This window comes from Microcaecilia unicolor, chromosome 2, assembly GCF_901765095.1.
Source record: "Microcaecilia unicolor chromosome 2, aMicUni1.1, whole genome shotgun sequence".
Taxonomy (NCBI): Eukaryota; Metazoa; Chordata; class Amphibia; order Gymnophiona; family Siphonopidae; genus Microcaecilia; species Microcaecilia unicolor.
In genome coordinates, this window is record NC_044032.1 from 452204449 (window position 1) to 452222896 (window position 18448).

At 41.7% G+C, this 18448-nt stretch overlaps 1 protein-coding gene across 3 annotated transcripts in view; it reads right to left on the reverse strand.

The window, feature by feature from the left end:
• The window catches only part of LOC115461248 (dynactin subunit 1-like), a 188975-nt gene that overhangs the window by 160816 nt on the left and 9711 nt on the right, over positions 1-18448 (reverse strand). For all 3 annotated transcript variants that reach the window (XM_030190949.1, XM_030190951.1, XM_030190950.1), the window contains exons 3-4: positions 10043-10121; positions 8222-8253 (exon numbers count right to left, since the gene is read on the reverse strand). In XM_030190949.1, the coding sequence (XP_030046809.1) occupies positions 8222-8253; positions 10043-10121 (111 nt within the window). The remainder of the gene's footprint in view (positions 1-8221; positions 8254-10042; positions 10122-18448) is intronic.

Genomic DNA, 18448 nt, shown 5'->3' on the forward strand with positions numbered 1-18448 from the left:
GGATACCCTCTCGCCTCAGAAAGGCAGCTAGTACCACCATTACCTTGGAAAAGGTTCAGGGAGCTGTGGCGAGGCCAAAAGGCAAGGCCCAAAACTGGAAATGTTTTCCCAACACCGCAAACCAGAGAAACGTTGGTGCGGGGGCCAAATAGGAATGTGCAAGTATGCTTCTTTCAGGTCCAGAGACGTGAGAAACTCTCCTGGCTGTACCACCACAGTGACGGAGTGCAGGGTTTCCATGCGAAAATGCCGCACTCTCAGTGACTTGTTGACTTCCTTTAAGTCGAGTATGGGCCGAAAAGACCCTCCTTTACGTGGCACCACAAAGTAAATGGAGTAACGGCCATAGCCGAGCTCGGCGGGAGGCACAGGGACCACCGCCCCGAGGTGCAACAAGCCTTGCAAGGTCTCCTCTACCGCCGCCCGTTTGACGGCAGAGCTGCATTGGGACTCCACAAACACATCTCTCACCGGGGCATTGAACTCTAATCAGGTCCAAAACTCACTGATCTGAGGTAATCTTGACCCATTCCTCGAGAAAGAGGGAAAGACGTCCTCCAACTGCAGGAATCGAGGAGTGGGCCAGCGCACCATCATTGAGAGGGTCGCCCATGAACTCCAGGCTTTGAGCTGGCCGCTGCGGAACGTTTGTCCGAGCGAAAGGAGCTCCTCTGCTGAAAGCGGACACGTGATGTAAACCCAGCAGAACGCCCCGGCCAGTACCTTTGAGCTTCACGGAAGCTAGGTCTGGAAGAGGAGGGAACCACCTGACCCTTGGAAGAAGGCCGCGGCCTATCCTCGGGTAAGCGCTGGGGTTTAGCATCCCCCAGGCCCTTGACAATTTTCTCCAACTCCTCACCAAATAGGAGAAGGCCCTGGAAGGGCAACTTCACCAACCATGTCAGCCGCCCAATGCCGTAGCCATAGAAGGCAGCGAGCGGCCACCGCCACAGCCATCTGTTTAGCCGAAGCTCTGACCAGATCATAGAAGGCGTCAGCCAAAAATGACAAGACCGACTCCATCCGCGGTGCCACCTCCGCAAGGGGCTCCGCTCCATCTCCGGGCTGTTCCACTGCCTGTTGCAACCAAGCGAGGCAGGGTCGAGCAGCATAACAACTGCACACAGATGCCCATAAGGCTAGGCCAGAAATCTCAAAGGACCGCTTCACTGCTGATTCCAGACGTCGGTCCTGCATGTCCTTCAGGGTGACCCCTCCCTCTACTGGGAGGGTAGTCTTCGTCACAGCTGTGACTAGGGCATCCACTTTAGGCACGGCCAAGCATGCCAAGTGCTCCTCACTAAGACGGTATAAGTGCCCTGGCAACTTTCAAAGGCCCCTCAGGGTCAGCCCATTGAGCCGAAATAAGCTCTTGGAGTCATGCAAAGGAAAGGCTTGAGCAGGCTTCTTAGTAATTGCCATCCTCGGATTACTAGAGGAGGCTTCGCCCATCACAGGATCTTCAATAGAGAGGGCCTGCAGGGCATCAGAAATAAGCGTTGGCAGCTCCTCGCGGTGGAAAATCCTAACTGCAGTGGGATCATCTGGATCCATTGGCAATCCTACACCTTCCTCTGGCTCTTCGGACCACGAAGGCCTGCCAGACCCCACAGCCCGACCATGGGGGGGGGGGGGGGGGGTGCGCCACTTTCTGAAGGGGAATTGACCCTTCTGCGCTTGTCTTGCGGCCAGCTGTCTGGGGAAAAAAACGCCTAATGGCAATCCTGGGCCGGTCTCCACCGAAGGGGAACCAGGTATCAATGCAGAGTCAGACGCGCGGCAGAGCTCTTTTTAACATGAACGCTTTATGTAAAAGCAACACAAACTCAGGGGAGAAAGACTCACCCTGGCCTCCCGGTTCCAATCCAGGATAAGCAGCTCCTCTGGTAGCCTCCATCCGAGGCTCCCCTCTGGACTCAGACCCCTCCGTACCTGCGGGGGTCGAGCCATGCGACACATCCAAGATGGCGCCCGCTGCCAGCTCCACCAAGAGGGAAGAAACATCGCTCGCCATGCTCGGGCCGGCCCTCACGTCTGAAGAGCATGATTTACAGAGCCCCTCTGTGGATCTGCGCTTGCCACAACATGAACACCGCTTAACCTCCGCAGCCATCGCCGAAAACGGCGGAAAATTCAAAATGGCGGATTCGCACCAAAAAACGTCCCAATCGCGGGCCCTCCCCGGAGGAGCTACAAGACTCTCTTACCTCACCAGACCGAGTCCCAGAGCTCCGGTCACGCTGCACAGACAGAAGAAAGCCTCAGAATTGCAACGCTAAAAAGTGCATCGCATTTTTTTTTTTTTAACGCTGTGAGGAAAGTTAGAGGCAACAGCTACAGTGGCACTCCAGAGGTTCAGGAGAGTGGGAAAGGCAGGGAAAGGACGAACCAATGTGCCTGCATCCACAGAGAAGAGTGTAGGAAAGGCTGGGAAAGGGCAAACCTATATGCCTGCACCCACATCGGGGGCCGGGTAAGGCAGGGAAAGGGCGAACCTATGTGCCTTTGAAGTGGGCACCACCAGCAACAACACCCCTACTACACCTGGCAAAAGCACAGGAGCCACCCCAGGCAGATTTCTGAAGTAGCTGAATAAGCTGCGTCCAACCCTGCTGGGGAGATAGAGAATACTGAGAGGCAGATGGAGCTAGCTGGCCAAGAGGCACTATGGTTTTCAGTGCTCTCTATCTCCCCCTGCTGGTAGGTGGACACAACCCATTCGTAATGGATTCATCTGCTTTATGACAAGGAACTCAGGATTCAGTCTAGCTCTCCAGTCTTCCACAGTCCTAACCACAATAGAAAAGGTTCCTCTCGGAAGACTGCTGGTAGAAATGCATAAATACACCATATGCTAGACAAATGACCTAGAGATTCACAGGAGATATACACCATGAGGAATGGCATATAAATCACAAGAGAAAGCATTTCTATCTGTCCTGGGATTTGAATTTAGCACAGCATATGGTTGCATCATCTCCCACTGGAAAATATGATGCAGATCTGGCTTATATTTCACACAGACAACATTATCAGATGTGGAATACGGTGGCTTCAATCAAAGACCTGCAATTTTTGAACCTAATTATTTGCAGTAATTTTTTTCATCTTACATAATTTAATGCAATTCAGCAATATTTTGTAAGGTCAGTCTAACTGATGATAAATAAAATACAGTGAAAAGTGTACACTGTGTGGCAGAATGGCACGTTTCCTGTTCCTACACAGGCAGGCTTGGGAATATCTGTGTGAAGGTCTCAATACAGTGCCAGGGTCTGGTGGGTGGGTGGAGGACGAGTATAGAGTGCTGTGTCTATAGAGAATGTGTAGTTTTATTTCTGTAGAGACATTTAATGGGTGTGTGGAGTGGATGTAAGACGTTGAGGAGACCTAAAGGGGGAAGGTAATATAAAAGAAATATTGGACTATGAAACTTATGATTATACAATATGTTGACTAGGTAACTGTGGCTATGATCCTTGACAGCACATTTATGAATGCTTCTCCTTTGTGCTTTTGAGATTTGTTTTTTATTATATTGGTATTTATTGTCACCTGTGTTTAAAAAATACAAAAAACAACCAAGCTCAACAGACTATCATACAGAAAAGCCCACCTAGATATTTTCCATTACTAATACACTTATTAATTTATTTACAAATGCAACAGCGGCCAGGCCTAAATGCTTTTGTTAATCAAAGAACTAATCTCCACAGTTGGCATTACTAGGTTGGAAAGGGTCAAAGTAAAAGTCTATTCTTTATCCCCTTTATCCCACTTTGGATTAGTTACCGTTATCTTCTGGTGAGATTGTCTATTCATATGTGCATGTTAGAACTAACATGCCATTGTACAATATGGTGAGTGACAATGAGAAACGAAGTGAGATGATTTGTGGGATTGATTGATACTACTGAGACACTGATACGAACAAAATCAAAATCAGATATAGACACTACAGCAGTATTTAACATAACCCACTGATCACAGCTCCAGATGGAAAGATGCATGTTTTCCGTTAACATACATTTCAAATTTACCTATAATCCTTAACAAGATGAAAAAAGCAATAAGCAAAATATTTAACTCATGCAAGAGCAAACAATTTTTTTTACACAGTGAATTAGTCTACCAAGGATATTAAGAATGTAACAAAATTAGTTCTGCTTGAATATTTATTAATGCCTGTGATAAACCTGCAAGAAGTTTTTAAAAATTTATTTATTTATTGCATTTGTATCCCACATTTTCCCACCTCACCTCTTTGCAGGCTCAATGTGGTTTACAATACATCATGAATAGTGGAAATATATTAGAAAATACATATTTAGTGTTATAGGAGGGTCTTGGTCAACATGATAATGATAAAACATGATGGTAGTATTACAAGAAGATATTGTAAGACAGTCCTGAATATCTGTGGAGGAGTTGTGTGTATTCACACTGGTTGATCTTTGTGGTATGCCTTGTTAAAGAGATGGGTCTTCAGTAGTTGGCGGAAGCTCGTTAGTTCGTGGATCGTTTTTAATTTGCGCAGCAATGCGTTCCATAACTGTGTGCTCAAGTAGGTAAAGTTTGATGCGTGCATTAGTTTGTATTTTAGACCTTTGCAGTTAGGGAAGTGCAGATTGAGGAATGTGCGGGTTGATCTTTTGGCATTCCTGAGTGGTAAGTCTATCAGATCTGCCATGTAGTAGGCTGGTGCATCTCTGTGAATGATTTTGTGAACTAGGGAGCATATTTTGAACGTGATGCGTTCTTTAAGTGGGAGCCAGTGTAGTTCTTCTTGTAGGGGTTTAGCACTTTCATATTTTGTTTTACCAAATATGAATCTAGCTGGTGTTCTGGGCTGTCTGAAGTTTCTTGATTATTTGCTCTTTACAGCCGGCGTACAGTGCGTTGCAATAGTCTAGATGACTGAGCACCATTGATTGTACCAGGTTATGGAAAACAGTCCTTGGGAAGAAAGGTCTTACTCTTTTTAATTTCCACACTGAGTGGAACATCTTCTTGGTTGTGGTTTTCGCGTGGCTCTCGAGTGTTAGGTGTCGATCGATGGTAACTCAGAAAATTTTTAGGGTATCTGAAATTGGAAGGTTCAAGTTTGGTGCGTTAATGGCGGTGAATTTATTCTTGTTATGTTGAGGAGTATTAGGCATTGAGATTTTTCTGCATTAAGTTTCAGCCGAAATGCATCCGCCCATGAATGCATGATCTGGAGGCTTTGGTTGATGTCGTTGGAAATTTCCTTTAGATCTTGTTTGAATGGGATGTAGATCGTTACGCCGTCTGCATATATGTACTTCATTCTTGACACAGACGATTTTTAAGTACAGTACATATGATAATACAGAGCAAGAATATAAAACTAATAAATTTTGAATGCTTAGGTATGTGTATGTTATACTGTCACCTGCTCACCACAGAGGAAAACTGCATCAAAATTTCTGTACTTCCTAATGTACAATCTTCACCATTCTTGAGCAAGCCACTAAGTATGGTAACAATTTTCTCCTGTCTGAAAAGATTCCTATTTTGTGGTAGCATCTCAGAGGCTTGCAAAACCAGTCTCACTGGCCTCTCTTTCCGAGCCCTCATAAGGCACTGCGTTTTCACCCAGTAATTCAGCAGACATACCCATAAGAGACTCCTAGCTCTTTTTTGTGAAAACTCTGTGTGTGAGAGATTGTCCAGCTATGTGTTGATAAAGCTACTAATAATTAATTACGGACAACAGAAACATTATCATTACAGTTACAGCTGATAAGAGGCTCCTGAGAAGGCCCTTTGACCAAAACACAGACCCGTGTTGAGTCTGTGGATGCGAATAAAGGACTCAGTGTTGTCCGTGTGATTTTTGTCTCCTTCACTGTGATTGTGTACCGATGTTGTTTTCAAGGGATTTCCTCTGTTCTGGTCAGTAAAAGAGAGTTTCTGCTACAAGTCAAGAATCTTTCTTAAAAAAAATAAATAAATAAAAATAAAAACTACATTACTAGGACTGCTTGTTCTCCCAATATTGCAAATTATAGATTTTATGGCACACTCCATAGATTTCATCCTATTCTCTTAGTTTTTGGGAAACTGGCTCAGGTTGAGAAAGTATCTGCATATAAAAGTGTACAGCACTGCGTACATTTAGTAGCGCTATAGAAATGATTAGTAGTAGGAGGAGGAGGAGGAGGAGGAGGTTTCTTTCATTTCTGGGAACTGATGTCTTTTTTTTTTTTTTTTGATATCATTGGATATCAGGAAAGACTGTAGAAGCAAGCATCTCACTTTGTTGCCTGTACTGGGTTACTCAGCATTGATTGTTGGCAAGTGCTTTGAAGGTGAATCATGACATGTTGCCCTCTTTCTTAAGGCTCTTCATCACTAGAGGCTATTGCCACAAATTTCACTGCTATTGGTAGGGCGTTTGGAATTCTGCAGTAGGGGTGATTTGCAAATTCCAAACTTTTCTACATAAATATAAATATGAGCAGTACATATACGTGTGGAAAATAAAGCACAATGGATATTCCTATATGGAACAATTATTGAAAGCCTGGAAATCCACCTCTGGGCAAGACAGAAGAGGAAGAGAAAGGGCAAAGAGAACAAGGAAGAAAAGGAAAGAAAACAGAAAAAAAGGGAAGGGAAAAAATGTGCTTGTATCAGGAAAATCAGTAATAGGAAAAAAACTTTAGTCCAAATGCTTGGACAAGACGTAGGCTTCCAGCACAACTCTGCTGCCCCAAATCCTCCCCCCCCCCCCAAATAGACAAATCAGTCCTGTGCCTCAGCAAAGGGTTCCCCTAAGGAGGATACTCCTCATCAATAACCATTTGAGGCTCAGAACTCAAGGTTCCTCACGACTAGTTACACCAAAGGTTTTTATTCAACAAGAAAGGTGGCTGTCCCCTATTCCTTTTCTTTTGGCTAGTAATTTGTAAGAATGCCACTAGCCTCTGCCACTAGCTGCATGACTGGAAAGGTGGAACGCCCTGGAATTTATTTCAGGCACGTCAGCCCCAAATAAAAATTGAGCTTGGTGCTGCGGCCTTCAAGTGTGACCAACTGAAAAAAAAGATCCCCCACCCCGTCCCAACAACAGTATGTTGAAGACTGGAACTCCCTCAGGAATAGTTCATAAAGGAGAAACGTTTGCCCATCTCAGCTGAGTAAGCATAACAATTATCAACTTGGTGTAATCCAAACTCACAAACAGTGCTGTCTACTACACCCCAGAAAATCTCTCCTCCTCCTTGTCTTGAAGATCAGTTAGGAGAGAACAGAGGAGGAGGGGAAGGGAACTCAAACTCCTCTGAGTTATACCCTAGCTCCAGATACAGCTACAGATAAAAAAAAATGCTCTTCATTTTAGGAGTTCTGCCTTAATGGGCACCCCCTCAGCTCAACTACCAACTGGCTCAGAAGCTATTTCAGTGACCAGTCCAGGAGCTGCACAGTTAGCTATCTTCCACTGGAGACAGAGAAATAATGTGCATTCTAAGGCTGCACAGTGCCCTTTGGAGGCAAATCACAGAATTATTTTGTTACTCTGACTCCATCTGCTAGTTGTCAGACACAACCCACAGCTGGTCTAGTAAGGATGCTAAGAAAGTCCATGTTTACAACTAAGTCAATCCACAATTACAAGGATTCCATATAAACAACACATTTTTCAAGGGCTCAGAAAAGCAAGTATGAAATATACCTTCTTTATTTTCTGGGAGGTCCCAACAAACCTGCATAAGTAGTTGAAAAGACTACTAGTTCTATGTATAGAAATCATTTCACATTTATCTGGTATTGCTGCCCATCATGCCACATTTCAAAATGATGAACCAGTATGCATCACCTTTCATATTTGCAGCTGCCTGGTAAATGAGACCACCACATTTTTTCCCTTAAACTTTTGTTTTGAAATCAGAATGCCAAAACCATGGTGAAAACCATTTTCTTTACTTCAAAGCTAGCTATACCAACACATTGCATGTTACATTTTCATCTGTCAAGAAAAGTCTGCTAATTTTCAACCTCTGAAATGTAAAAAACCTTAGAAACATGCATTGTTCAGAATCTGTCACAAACTGACAACTGAATCAAATGAAGTACTGTATAATACTGATATGCTAATGACAACACTACCTGAAGACAAATATTGCACTGGCTGAAAATCAATTTCCACGATCTTTTTCTTCATTTCAAAACAGAAAATGCTGTTCTACGTACTTACCAACTTGCTAACTTTTGGAGCTTCTGCAGTTTCTGTAAAGAAAGCATAACAACAAATTATTAACACATCAAACTCATTGGACTCTATATCAGAGAGGTCCATTACAAATGAAAAAGGTAAAATGAAAGTTAATTACAGAGCTAAGTTTCATACTGCAGGTCTAAAACTGTGTGCCAGATTAGCAGCACTAGCCACACTACATGACTGCTTAGAGCAAATCACAGCTTCATTTCCTTTCCACTATATATAATTATTTCAATCCTCCTCTTTACCAGGCCCACCTTTTACCATTGACAGGGTACTGCACTTTCCTTGCCCATTCAATTCGCCACTTTAACTTGGGTGGCAGCTAATTACAGTTGCAAGAATTGTTTTAGTAATGCCACCACATATCAGATTATGCCAGGGTTTTCAAAAAGATTTGTTCATTTACCTAGGCCAATAAATGAATACATGATAGTATAAATTTTATGGGACCCACCACTGTCTCTCATACCACATGTACTCATACATTTATGTAAAAGGAAAATAAAAGAAAGAAAATTATCAAGACAATCAACAGATGAGTCCATGAATAACTATGCCATTAGATCATCGTATATGGTATTACTCTGTACTCTTTTTATCTTCTTACTTGGTCTTATATGGACAATAACAGCTAAAAAACGGATAAGTCCTGTGTGCGTGCTTTAATTTCATTTTTGTAGTTACGATCCGATTTATTTGCATCTTAGGTTTCCATGTTTTTAATCATCTTTTAGTTTTTACATTTTATACCCATTTTAGGTTGATATATTATTATTTTATTTTTCATATTCATTGCAGTATGTGCACTTCTCATTTTTGAGAGATTAAGAAGCCAAATCTGTATACGTCAAGACATTGGTATGTAAATTCATAAAAGATTCTGGTGTTTATCTGTGATTGTTCAGTTTATATATTTTTGTATAAGGTTAAACATGCCAATTATATGTAATATTTACCTTCAAATATAAACCTTGTGCTGTATGGATGTTGTAGCTTATATATATGTAAGTAGGCGAAAGAGTCAGTGTGTATATATACATATATATTTTATTAGTTCACTACAGAATACATATTTTATTTTATTCATTGATAACACATCCTCTGTAATACATCATATTTTTAATATGATTTATGATTAAGTTTTGTCTTCTTAGCATTTTGAATTAATTTATATATGTCACGTCTTATAATCCATATATGTGGTATATTTTAAATGAAAAGTTTTCATTTTTATGTTTTTATGCTTTTAAATTATTGATTATATGTTTTTAGACCCCTGATGAAGGCTTTGTAGCCAAAACACGGACCATGTAGGGTCCCAATAAACCGTTTTGGTGCTTTGACTTCCATGTCTTCTGGACTGGTCTTTTTGGATCTGGCGTTCTTCCACTCTTGTGTGTTTTGACGTTCTTGTTTTGTTTGTGTAAGTATTGGACCACCTTCTTTTTCTGGTTTGGACATGTGACCCACAGGAGCAGAGGATGGAGACACATAGCTGTACAGTCAAGATAGAAGCCAGTGAATAATTATCCTCTAGGCAGCAAAATGAAAGATATGCCCCTAGAGGAATCCACTGCACCAGCATGGGATGTATCCAGGATTAGGGACCAAATGCTGGCCCAATAGGTTCCCCCCCCCCCCCTGCCCCCCAAGGCTTATCTTGCTCCATAGTGCCTTTTTTCTATAATTTTTCAAGGTGGTTAATATATTGTTTTTGGTAATCCGCTCTTCTGATATTAGACAAGTAAAGAAGTTTATCCCAACACTTTATTAAGGGGGAGAAAGCTATAATACCTTTTTTGAGGACCCTGGACAAAGCAGGATCTGGAGTTTCTGGTGATGTGGTATCTATTCCTTCTTCAATAATCTGGATCTGAAATAAAAATCATACATAAATAGATTATATAGCAAACAGCATCACACAATTTGCTGGTATTTCTACATAGAACATGGAAACGCTTATGAATCATCACTATTTGCATGTTTTAGAAGAGTTCCAAAACTGACTTTGGAAAGGTAGGGACACCCAATTATTTAGAAAATAGAAAGCAAGATGGTAGTCTGTACAGGAATACATATTGTATACATATACCATTCCACTGAGTGAATAGTAGAAAAACAAAACAAAACACTATAACCAAGAGATTTAGAATTAATTTTATTGTGTGGCAAGTCTTAGTTCTAAAATATATTTGAAATGGAAGACAAGGAAACAATGCCCCACAGAGCATACTCCAATACAGTTCTTGTACGAAACAGTAACGATGGTCAAGACCTCTGACTCTCCTGCAACATTGTCAACAGTACACATCTGTGATGATCCTGAACATTTTCATAAGCTGCCATATACTTGTTGACTATTTCCTTTAAAAAAAAAAATTATCTGTTTGGCAATTTTGGATCTTTGTCCCTTTTCAGTTGTATTTTTGCCTTCTATTCCTTCTCTCCTCACCCTTTCTCCCCTCCATGGTTTATTTTCTTGATACCTTTTAAGGCCTCCTCTTCCCTTGCCCCATCTTTTATTCCACTACTCAAATCTTCCCTCCTATCCCCTCTTTCCCTTCTCTCACCATTTTCTTACTTTTCCCACTGCTTTGCCATGCCAACCTGTTACCACTGCCTCCTTACTAGCAGCATGTGGCTTTCTGTAAAGTAACAATGCCAGGGGTCATTGAAATGATGTCTGGTGACTGAAGCGACAGCAGGAATTCAAATGGCTGGAAGGAAACAGAACAGCCCCTAGCAGTGGTGGAAAGGAAGGCAACTCAAGAAGAATGTAAGGGCGACGAGAGGGAGAAAAGGCAGCTAAGGGAACTTTCCCACAATTCTGCAACCAGGGAAAATTCTATGGCAGTTCCCTAAGTATAAAGGGAAACCTGAGGTCCTGACAAACTATGATATTCCTAAGCCCCATCCAAATCTTTTGTCATTATGTAACAAATGTTGCTGCAAAACACTGGACCACCTCATCTAGCTTCTCTGAAATGTTCACTGCTTGTGGATCTTCCAAAGTGTAATGTTAATGCCCCTAGTGACACAATATGAAGTTATATCTTTGGGATGTTAGGCTTGTCAACACTGAGTGGTACATGTTAAACTCAATACCAACCAAGGAGAACACAAGAAAATTTTTGTTTATTCATGAACTGATAATTAAATAGATAATAAGCACATAAGCACTGCCACGCTGGGAAAAGACCAAAGGTCCATCAAGCCCAGCACTCTGTCTCTGACAGCGGCCAATCCAGGCCCCAAGAACCTGGCAAAAAAAACCAAAATTTAATAACGATCAATGGACTTTTCCTTCAGAAATCTGTCCAGACCCCCTTTAAACTCCAGCTGCTGTCATTACCTTCTCCGGCAATGAATTCCAGAGTCTTAACTAAGCGCTGAGTAAAAAAAAAACTTTCTCCGATTTGTTTTAAACCTACCACATTCTAATTTCATCTTGTGTTCCCTGGTTCTATTATTGTTAGAAAGCGTAATATTAACTAGATACATATATTTAGATGGATAAAATGGAACAGGCAAAAAATTTTGAGTTAGAATATTTAGTTAAAAACATTACTTACATAAAGCCATATAAATACAACAATGTAATTATACTGAAGCGCTAAAGAAGAAAGTGTGAACATACCAAAGTAAACTGGTCCTGAATTCAAACAACCCAATATACAGTACTCAGCAAACTCTATGCAAGTCTTAAAGTAAACATGCACATTTGCAATTTTGTATTGACTCAAGAATAGTTAGTCACTTAGCAATTCTCCAATAGTCAATGCTTGGGTACGGAGAACACCAGTGAATAAGGTCCTTTTCGCTCCAGTTGCTGTTCTCTGCAGTTGGGTCTCCTCTGAACTCCTCCTGGGACCTACTACCTCCCTCAAAAAACAAAAAAAAGACTGCCTTCCTGCAGCTAGGTTTGCAGGTATCCCTGCCTCTATGTTCTTCAGGGACCAGGATACCTCACTGCATTTAGCTAATTCAAATAAAAAGATATATGGATCACCCTATATTTTCCCCTCTCTCTGTTGCAACAGGAGTGACTGGTAACCCGATGCTCAGAAGCAAACGTGGGCACTAGAGGCCATTAGTGCCAGACTAGCACCCACACTAACCAGCGCACAATGCTCAGAAGCCCTTACCAAACAACAGAGCAAACAGAATGCTAATGTAGTCAGAGAGATTTAAATGAAGTAATTTCCTATGATGCTCAGAGAACAGCAAACTGAACAACGGCACCCTTACCATTGCAAACATTATGCCAGCTCTGAGCTGGCATTAGGTTGTATGAATAGGCATAAAATACAGGAAATGGGGCTTGGAAGACCACGTGGATAGCTTCTATTTGTATCTAGTAACTTTTTTTTTTTTTTTTTTTAAATACTAAAGCTCGGTAGGCATTTAAATGCCAAGTTTCTCATCTAGGGCTACTAGGTGTTCTCTATTCCCCTCCCCCGCCATCACTTCACTGATCGTAAGTGGGGTTAAGAGAACTGTGCGTCCAGGTGTGAAAACTGGCAAAAAATTCAGCAGTGTCAAGAATCGAGGCACAAAAGGGGTAGAAAGATCGCACGTTTGGGGTCAAAGCTGCAGCCAGAGTTCATCATCACACTAGTGGTATACATCTGCACTGGTGCCTCTTTCCCCAGCCATGCACTCCCTGGCCCCCAGTTTGACTGGGCATGAGCACAAGAGCTTTGTTTACTAAACAGCTCTTGTGTACATGCTCCAGGCACAATCCTTCCCCTTACCTTCCTAATGCCAGGGGTGTAGCTAGGTGGGGCCACGGGGGCATGGGCCCCCGCAGATTTAGCCCTGGCCTCCCTGCTTTCACCCCCCCCCCCCCGCCACATTCAACCCCCCTCCCGCCAAGAGGTACCTTTGCTGGCGGGGGTCCACTGCCAGCCAAAGTCCTCTTCAGCGCTGGTCTCTGGCGCATTGCTGATCTGGATTCTGTTTCTGTGAGTCCTGGCATCCTGCACGTAGGAACGTGCAGGATGTCAGGACTCACAGAAACAGAATCCAGATCAGTGAACACGCCGAACTCGGAGAACGGCGCAGAAGGGGACTTCGGCTGGCGGGGGTTTTGAGCCTCAGGTTGTGGGTACCTTGCTCTCCCTGGTGCAGACAGCCTTATGAATTGATCATTTAGAGCTGCAACATGAAACACTACATCCCCACCTAGTACTTCTGCTGGGCTCACAGCTACTTCTGGAGAGTTCTAGCAGAAAGCAAACATCAGCTCTAAAGCCTAATGTGCTCAGCAACACTGACCAACTTTTATTCAAAACAGTAACAATTCTTCAGAGTGGGTGCTGAGATGAGGTTTCAACTGCACAACATACTCCTATAGCATAAACTCAGGGCTAGGCTTCGCACTCAGTTTCAATATCCTCTCCAACTGCACTCAATCTTTTTCCAACTGGTGGGAAAATTCCTCTTTTCAGACTAGTAAATACTTCCAGATCTGACGAATACTGCCTTCTTTAGGCAACTTTATAATATTTGACTTTGTCTATTCAGAACAAAAAGCTTTAGGTTTCCTTTTACTAAGTGGCAGTAAGCCCAACATGGGCTACCGTAGCAGCCAGTCAGTACTTCCCACCCCTAGCGCGCCATCATTTCTGGCACTAGAAAAATGTATTCATTTCTGTAGTGCTGTAGTATACCCAGCGGTAACTGGGTAGTGCCACACACTGCCCAGTTGCCATTGGGTTAGCGCGGCAGCCCTTACCGCCACCTCAATGGGTGGCAGTAAGGGCTCCTCCTCCCTACGAAATGGCTTTGAGGCAAGTGCTTTACTTGCCACATGGTCATTTCCTGTAGGAAAGAGAGACTTCCCTTTTACAAGCTGTGGTAAAAGGGGGCTTCAGCACGAATGAAAAACACGCACCGACGCCAGTGCAGGCCTCCTTTTCCCGCAGCTTGGTAATAGGGGCCCTGAGCATCTAAGATCACAGATGCTGTACACAGCTTACGTAATCCACCTTTAACTGCAATTATTTACTCATTTCCAAGTATCATCTACACCAGTTTGTATACTGATATTTTCTAAAACCAGATTGATGTACAGAAAGTGCACATATTTTTCAACAACATTTTGTAACTGAACTAGCCCTTCTTACTAAAAATACTGGAGAAGGTAGTACAAGTTTTAAACTGGTCTGAAGTTTTCAGGTTTCCTGGGATCATCCACAGATTTCTTTAAAAACGGAAGAAAAAAAAACAAACCTGAAACTAGGGATGGTTCCACGAGCTTGGAAAACAGCAAAGAATCATTTATCAAGGCAAAAATACCTGAACTGCTACATCTTCAGTTGCCATCAAAGTACGATAGGGATCTCTTGTCTTCAGACTTGACAGTAAATCCTTTCACACACCAAGGATTCTTTTCACCCAGAGATCCCAGAACTCACAATACCAGACACCATTACTCTATCACAGAGAATGTCACAAAATTGATCAAATCTCAGTTTTCTCAATAATTCCAAAAGTGTCTGACCACAGCTGCCTGACTGCCATGCTGCTTAAGAGTCTCTCTCACTCAACAAAATTCCTGGACATTATAAATTGGAGCATGTAAAACTTGTGATTTCATGTTACAACTGACAAAATTCATTAATCATGTTGATCATTTTATTATATTTATGACATTTATATCCCACATTATTCCAAACAAGTTTGAGTTCAATGTGGCTTACAATAAACAGGATAGGATACATAAGAATAATGCATAAGAAAGTAATTTGTTGTAAGAATCCAATTTTACAATACAGCATCATAAACGTACTGGGATAGCTATGGATGTTTAACATTTAGAACATTCTTATGAATGAGAAATTGTACATGAAGCAAAGAGAAGGTTAATGGTAAATAGAGTAACCACCAATTCAGGTAATAATTAGTTGAGATTATGGTTGTTCTGAGGGTTTGTTTGAATAGGAACAATTTGAGGATTTTGTGGAATCTAGTATATTCCTGTATATTTCTTATTTTGGGTGGTAAGGAGTTTCACCATCTGGTACCTTTAAATCTAAACTGAAAGCCCACCTCTTTAACACTGCTTTTGACTCGTAACCACTTGTAACCACTTGCCTCCACCTACCCTCCTCTCTTCCTTCCCGTTCACATTAATCGACTTGATTTGCTTACTTTATTTATTTTTTGTCTATTAGATTGTAAGCTCTTTGAGCAGGGACTGTCTTTCTTCTATGTTTGTGCAGCGCTGCGTATGCCTTGTAGCGCTATAGAAATGCTAAATAGTAGTAGTAGTAGTAGGTAAGTGAAGTCTGCAGAGTGAACAGTTTTGTAGATCACTTTTTTGCAATTTGGGAGGTGTAGTCCGAGATAGTTTCTTGCCTCATATTTAGTGTTTCATTGAGGGACGTTTATTATTAGTACCATATAGTCTGGAGCCGTGGCATTTAGGATTTGAAAGATAAAGGTACATAATTTGAAGATAAAATCAGATTCAGTTAGTGAAATTGTCATCTATGTTATGAGATGTCCATGCAATACGCTATTTAATGGAAAGACCAACAGAGCACCGAATGTTCAGATGAACAAACACAGATCAGCTATACAGAGAAACAAATTTAATGCTCCTTTAAATAACACATTGTCAAGAGCAGATGCAACTAGTTTGACCAACTGGTCTGTTTTGATTGGACTGAGTGGCAGTCAACCCACATGGTGAGAATCATACTAAAATTTTGTTGCAGAAAGCAGCATTGAACAACTTGCATCCAATGGGTTTGCACATCAAATGGTCAACTTATTTGTGATGATTATTAATTCAATTTTATATATATATTTTTGGGGACATTTAAATTTCTAATGTCATTCTGTTTTTCTCCCACTGTTCTGATTTGCTGTGTACACTTCATAGCATTCTATTTAAATGCAGACACCATTTTGGCTTTATTCAAGGGGATAAAAAAATGTGGTTCCCAGTATTAAGTAAGAATGTTTGAACTGGGTTTATACATACACAACACCGATTTTAACTTGGTGTTTTGTATCCTTTCAGAATACCACCACAAATGACAGTAATGCCAATGAGTGACAATTCTAAGCACAACAAAACTCCTGGTGAAGCCATATGGTGAACCAGCAGCTTCCATTAAGTTGCAAGTAGTTGTGGATACCTTTGCATTTTATGCTATTGAAAGAATACCAAGAGGTTTAAGAATTTTAATTTAAAAAAAAGTATAAGATACAAACAGGGTTTTCAGGATCCAAGACGACGCTGTGAAAAGGTTTGCCGTGAGCATCTCTTACCCTTGCTGTGTGTTTGCTGACTTTTCCCACCGTTTGGGGAAGAAGGGAACTCCGTCCACCACCAGACAAGAGCCTCTCTCGGTTCAGACCACCCCTTGAGGTTTTTGGAGTTGCTCCATTGAAAGAAGTTCAATCCATGGCTTCTCCTATATCATTGGAGACAAGTGCCAAAGGGGTCTCGCTGAGCCCCGAAGAACGTGTAGTGTCGTTTTGACCCAGAAGCACAGCCGCTGTGCCACTGGAATGTTGAGCATTGACTTGAAGGGGTCTGCAATGGGAGATCTAAGGTGGTTTCTGCTGCTGAATCTGAGCCAAGGGATAATGCTACAGGAATCCTCAAGAATTTGAGGGAATCCATCTTTGGTTTGGAACTTTCTTTTAATAAAGTTTCTGTTAAAGTAATGGAGGATTTAAAAAAAGTGAATGATCTTGCTCAGGAGTAAATTTTGTTTCAAAGTCAACAGTCTCAAAATATGGATAAAATGGAAAAGGACTTTAAAAATCTTCAGTCCCTAGTTAAGATTCAAGCTCCTTTAAAATCTCAAGCTCCTTCAAAATTGGAACATTTGGAAAATTGAAGTAAGGCTCAACCTATGATTTTTAAAGTTCCCTAAAGTCTCCGGTGATTGATCCGATAATTATGATGCAAAAGTATCTGATAGAAGTTCTAGAATATTCAAGCAATAATTTACTGCCAACAACCAAGACATACTATCTGGCTTTGGATTTTAGAAGGACTGTAGGGCTTTACATTCCTGAAACTATGGAACTAACAGCTTTCTTAGATAACTCACCTGATATTGTTACCAAAAAAAGAACTTTGATGGTGTTCTTTGCTCTAAAGCATGATAGGAATTTGATATTACATTCTTACTTTAGGAAAACGTCTGTTTCCTTTCTGGGCTCTAAGATAAGAATATATCCTGATTTCTCAAGTGATACCCAGAAGAGATGTTAAGAGTTAATGATTTCCTTCGATTTAATTTCTTTAAATATCTTAGATCTAAATTACAGTATTGCAAGCTAAAGTTACCATTTAAATTTCTATCCATTTTATGTTTTGTTCTTTGCTTTCTTATTCCCTTATTCAAATATGTATACGTAATATTATTTTTAAAATTCATAAATTAAAAAAAAAAAAGATGCAAAGAACATATTGAGCATGTGATTGAATCAAGTTATGTGCCACCAGAAGTTTTTGGACCTATGAAAGAAATCTGTGCGGACCTTAATTGCTACTTTCAGAATTTATACAGGCCCCTGGAGGTCTTTTTCCTCCATTTTTTTTTTGGCGTTGGTAAAGGGTGTGATTCAAATGTTCCGACATTTTTAGTACTTTGCATGTTTTGAAGGGCAGGCCCGGGCAAAAGAGAGGAAGCTGTAAGCACGCTCTGAGAAGAGAAGAAAGAAGATCAGGTCTGGACAGGAGCATGCTGCAAGCAGGAGCAGAGAAGGGCTAGCTCAGGCAAGAAGAGGCAGCTGGAGGCGAAGAAGATCAAGCTCAAGCAGGAGTGTGCTGCCTGCTGGAAGAGAAGGACCCACTGACGAGCCCCAGATGAAGAGGGAGAACTGGTGAGTCCAGTGAGGGGCCGGGCACCAAAGCAGACAGGAAAGAAGGAGGAGGAGCCGAGCTACATGGGAACAGGCAAGCTGGGGCCGAGAAGAGAAGCTGTAGCAGTAGCCACAGAGGCCATTCCCCAGACAGAGAGCGAAGTGGAGGAGGAAGAGGGACCGCACTGGGGAGCAGTGCAGAGCTGAACAGAGAGCAGCGTGGCAAATTCAGGCTGGATGGCTGGTTGAGTTCACATCAGGCTCTGCAACTTAGGTTAAATAGTTACATTTTCTGCTTATTTACAACCCAAACTTTACTGACTTCTGCTCAGTCTGTATTGAGGCACCAGTCCTCAATTTTACTTT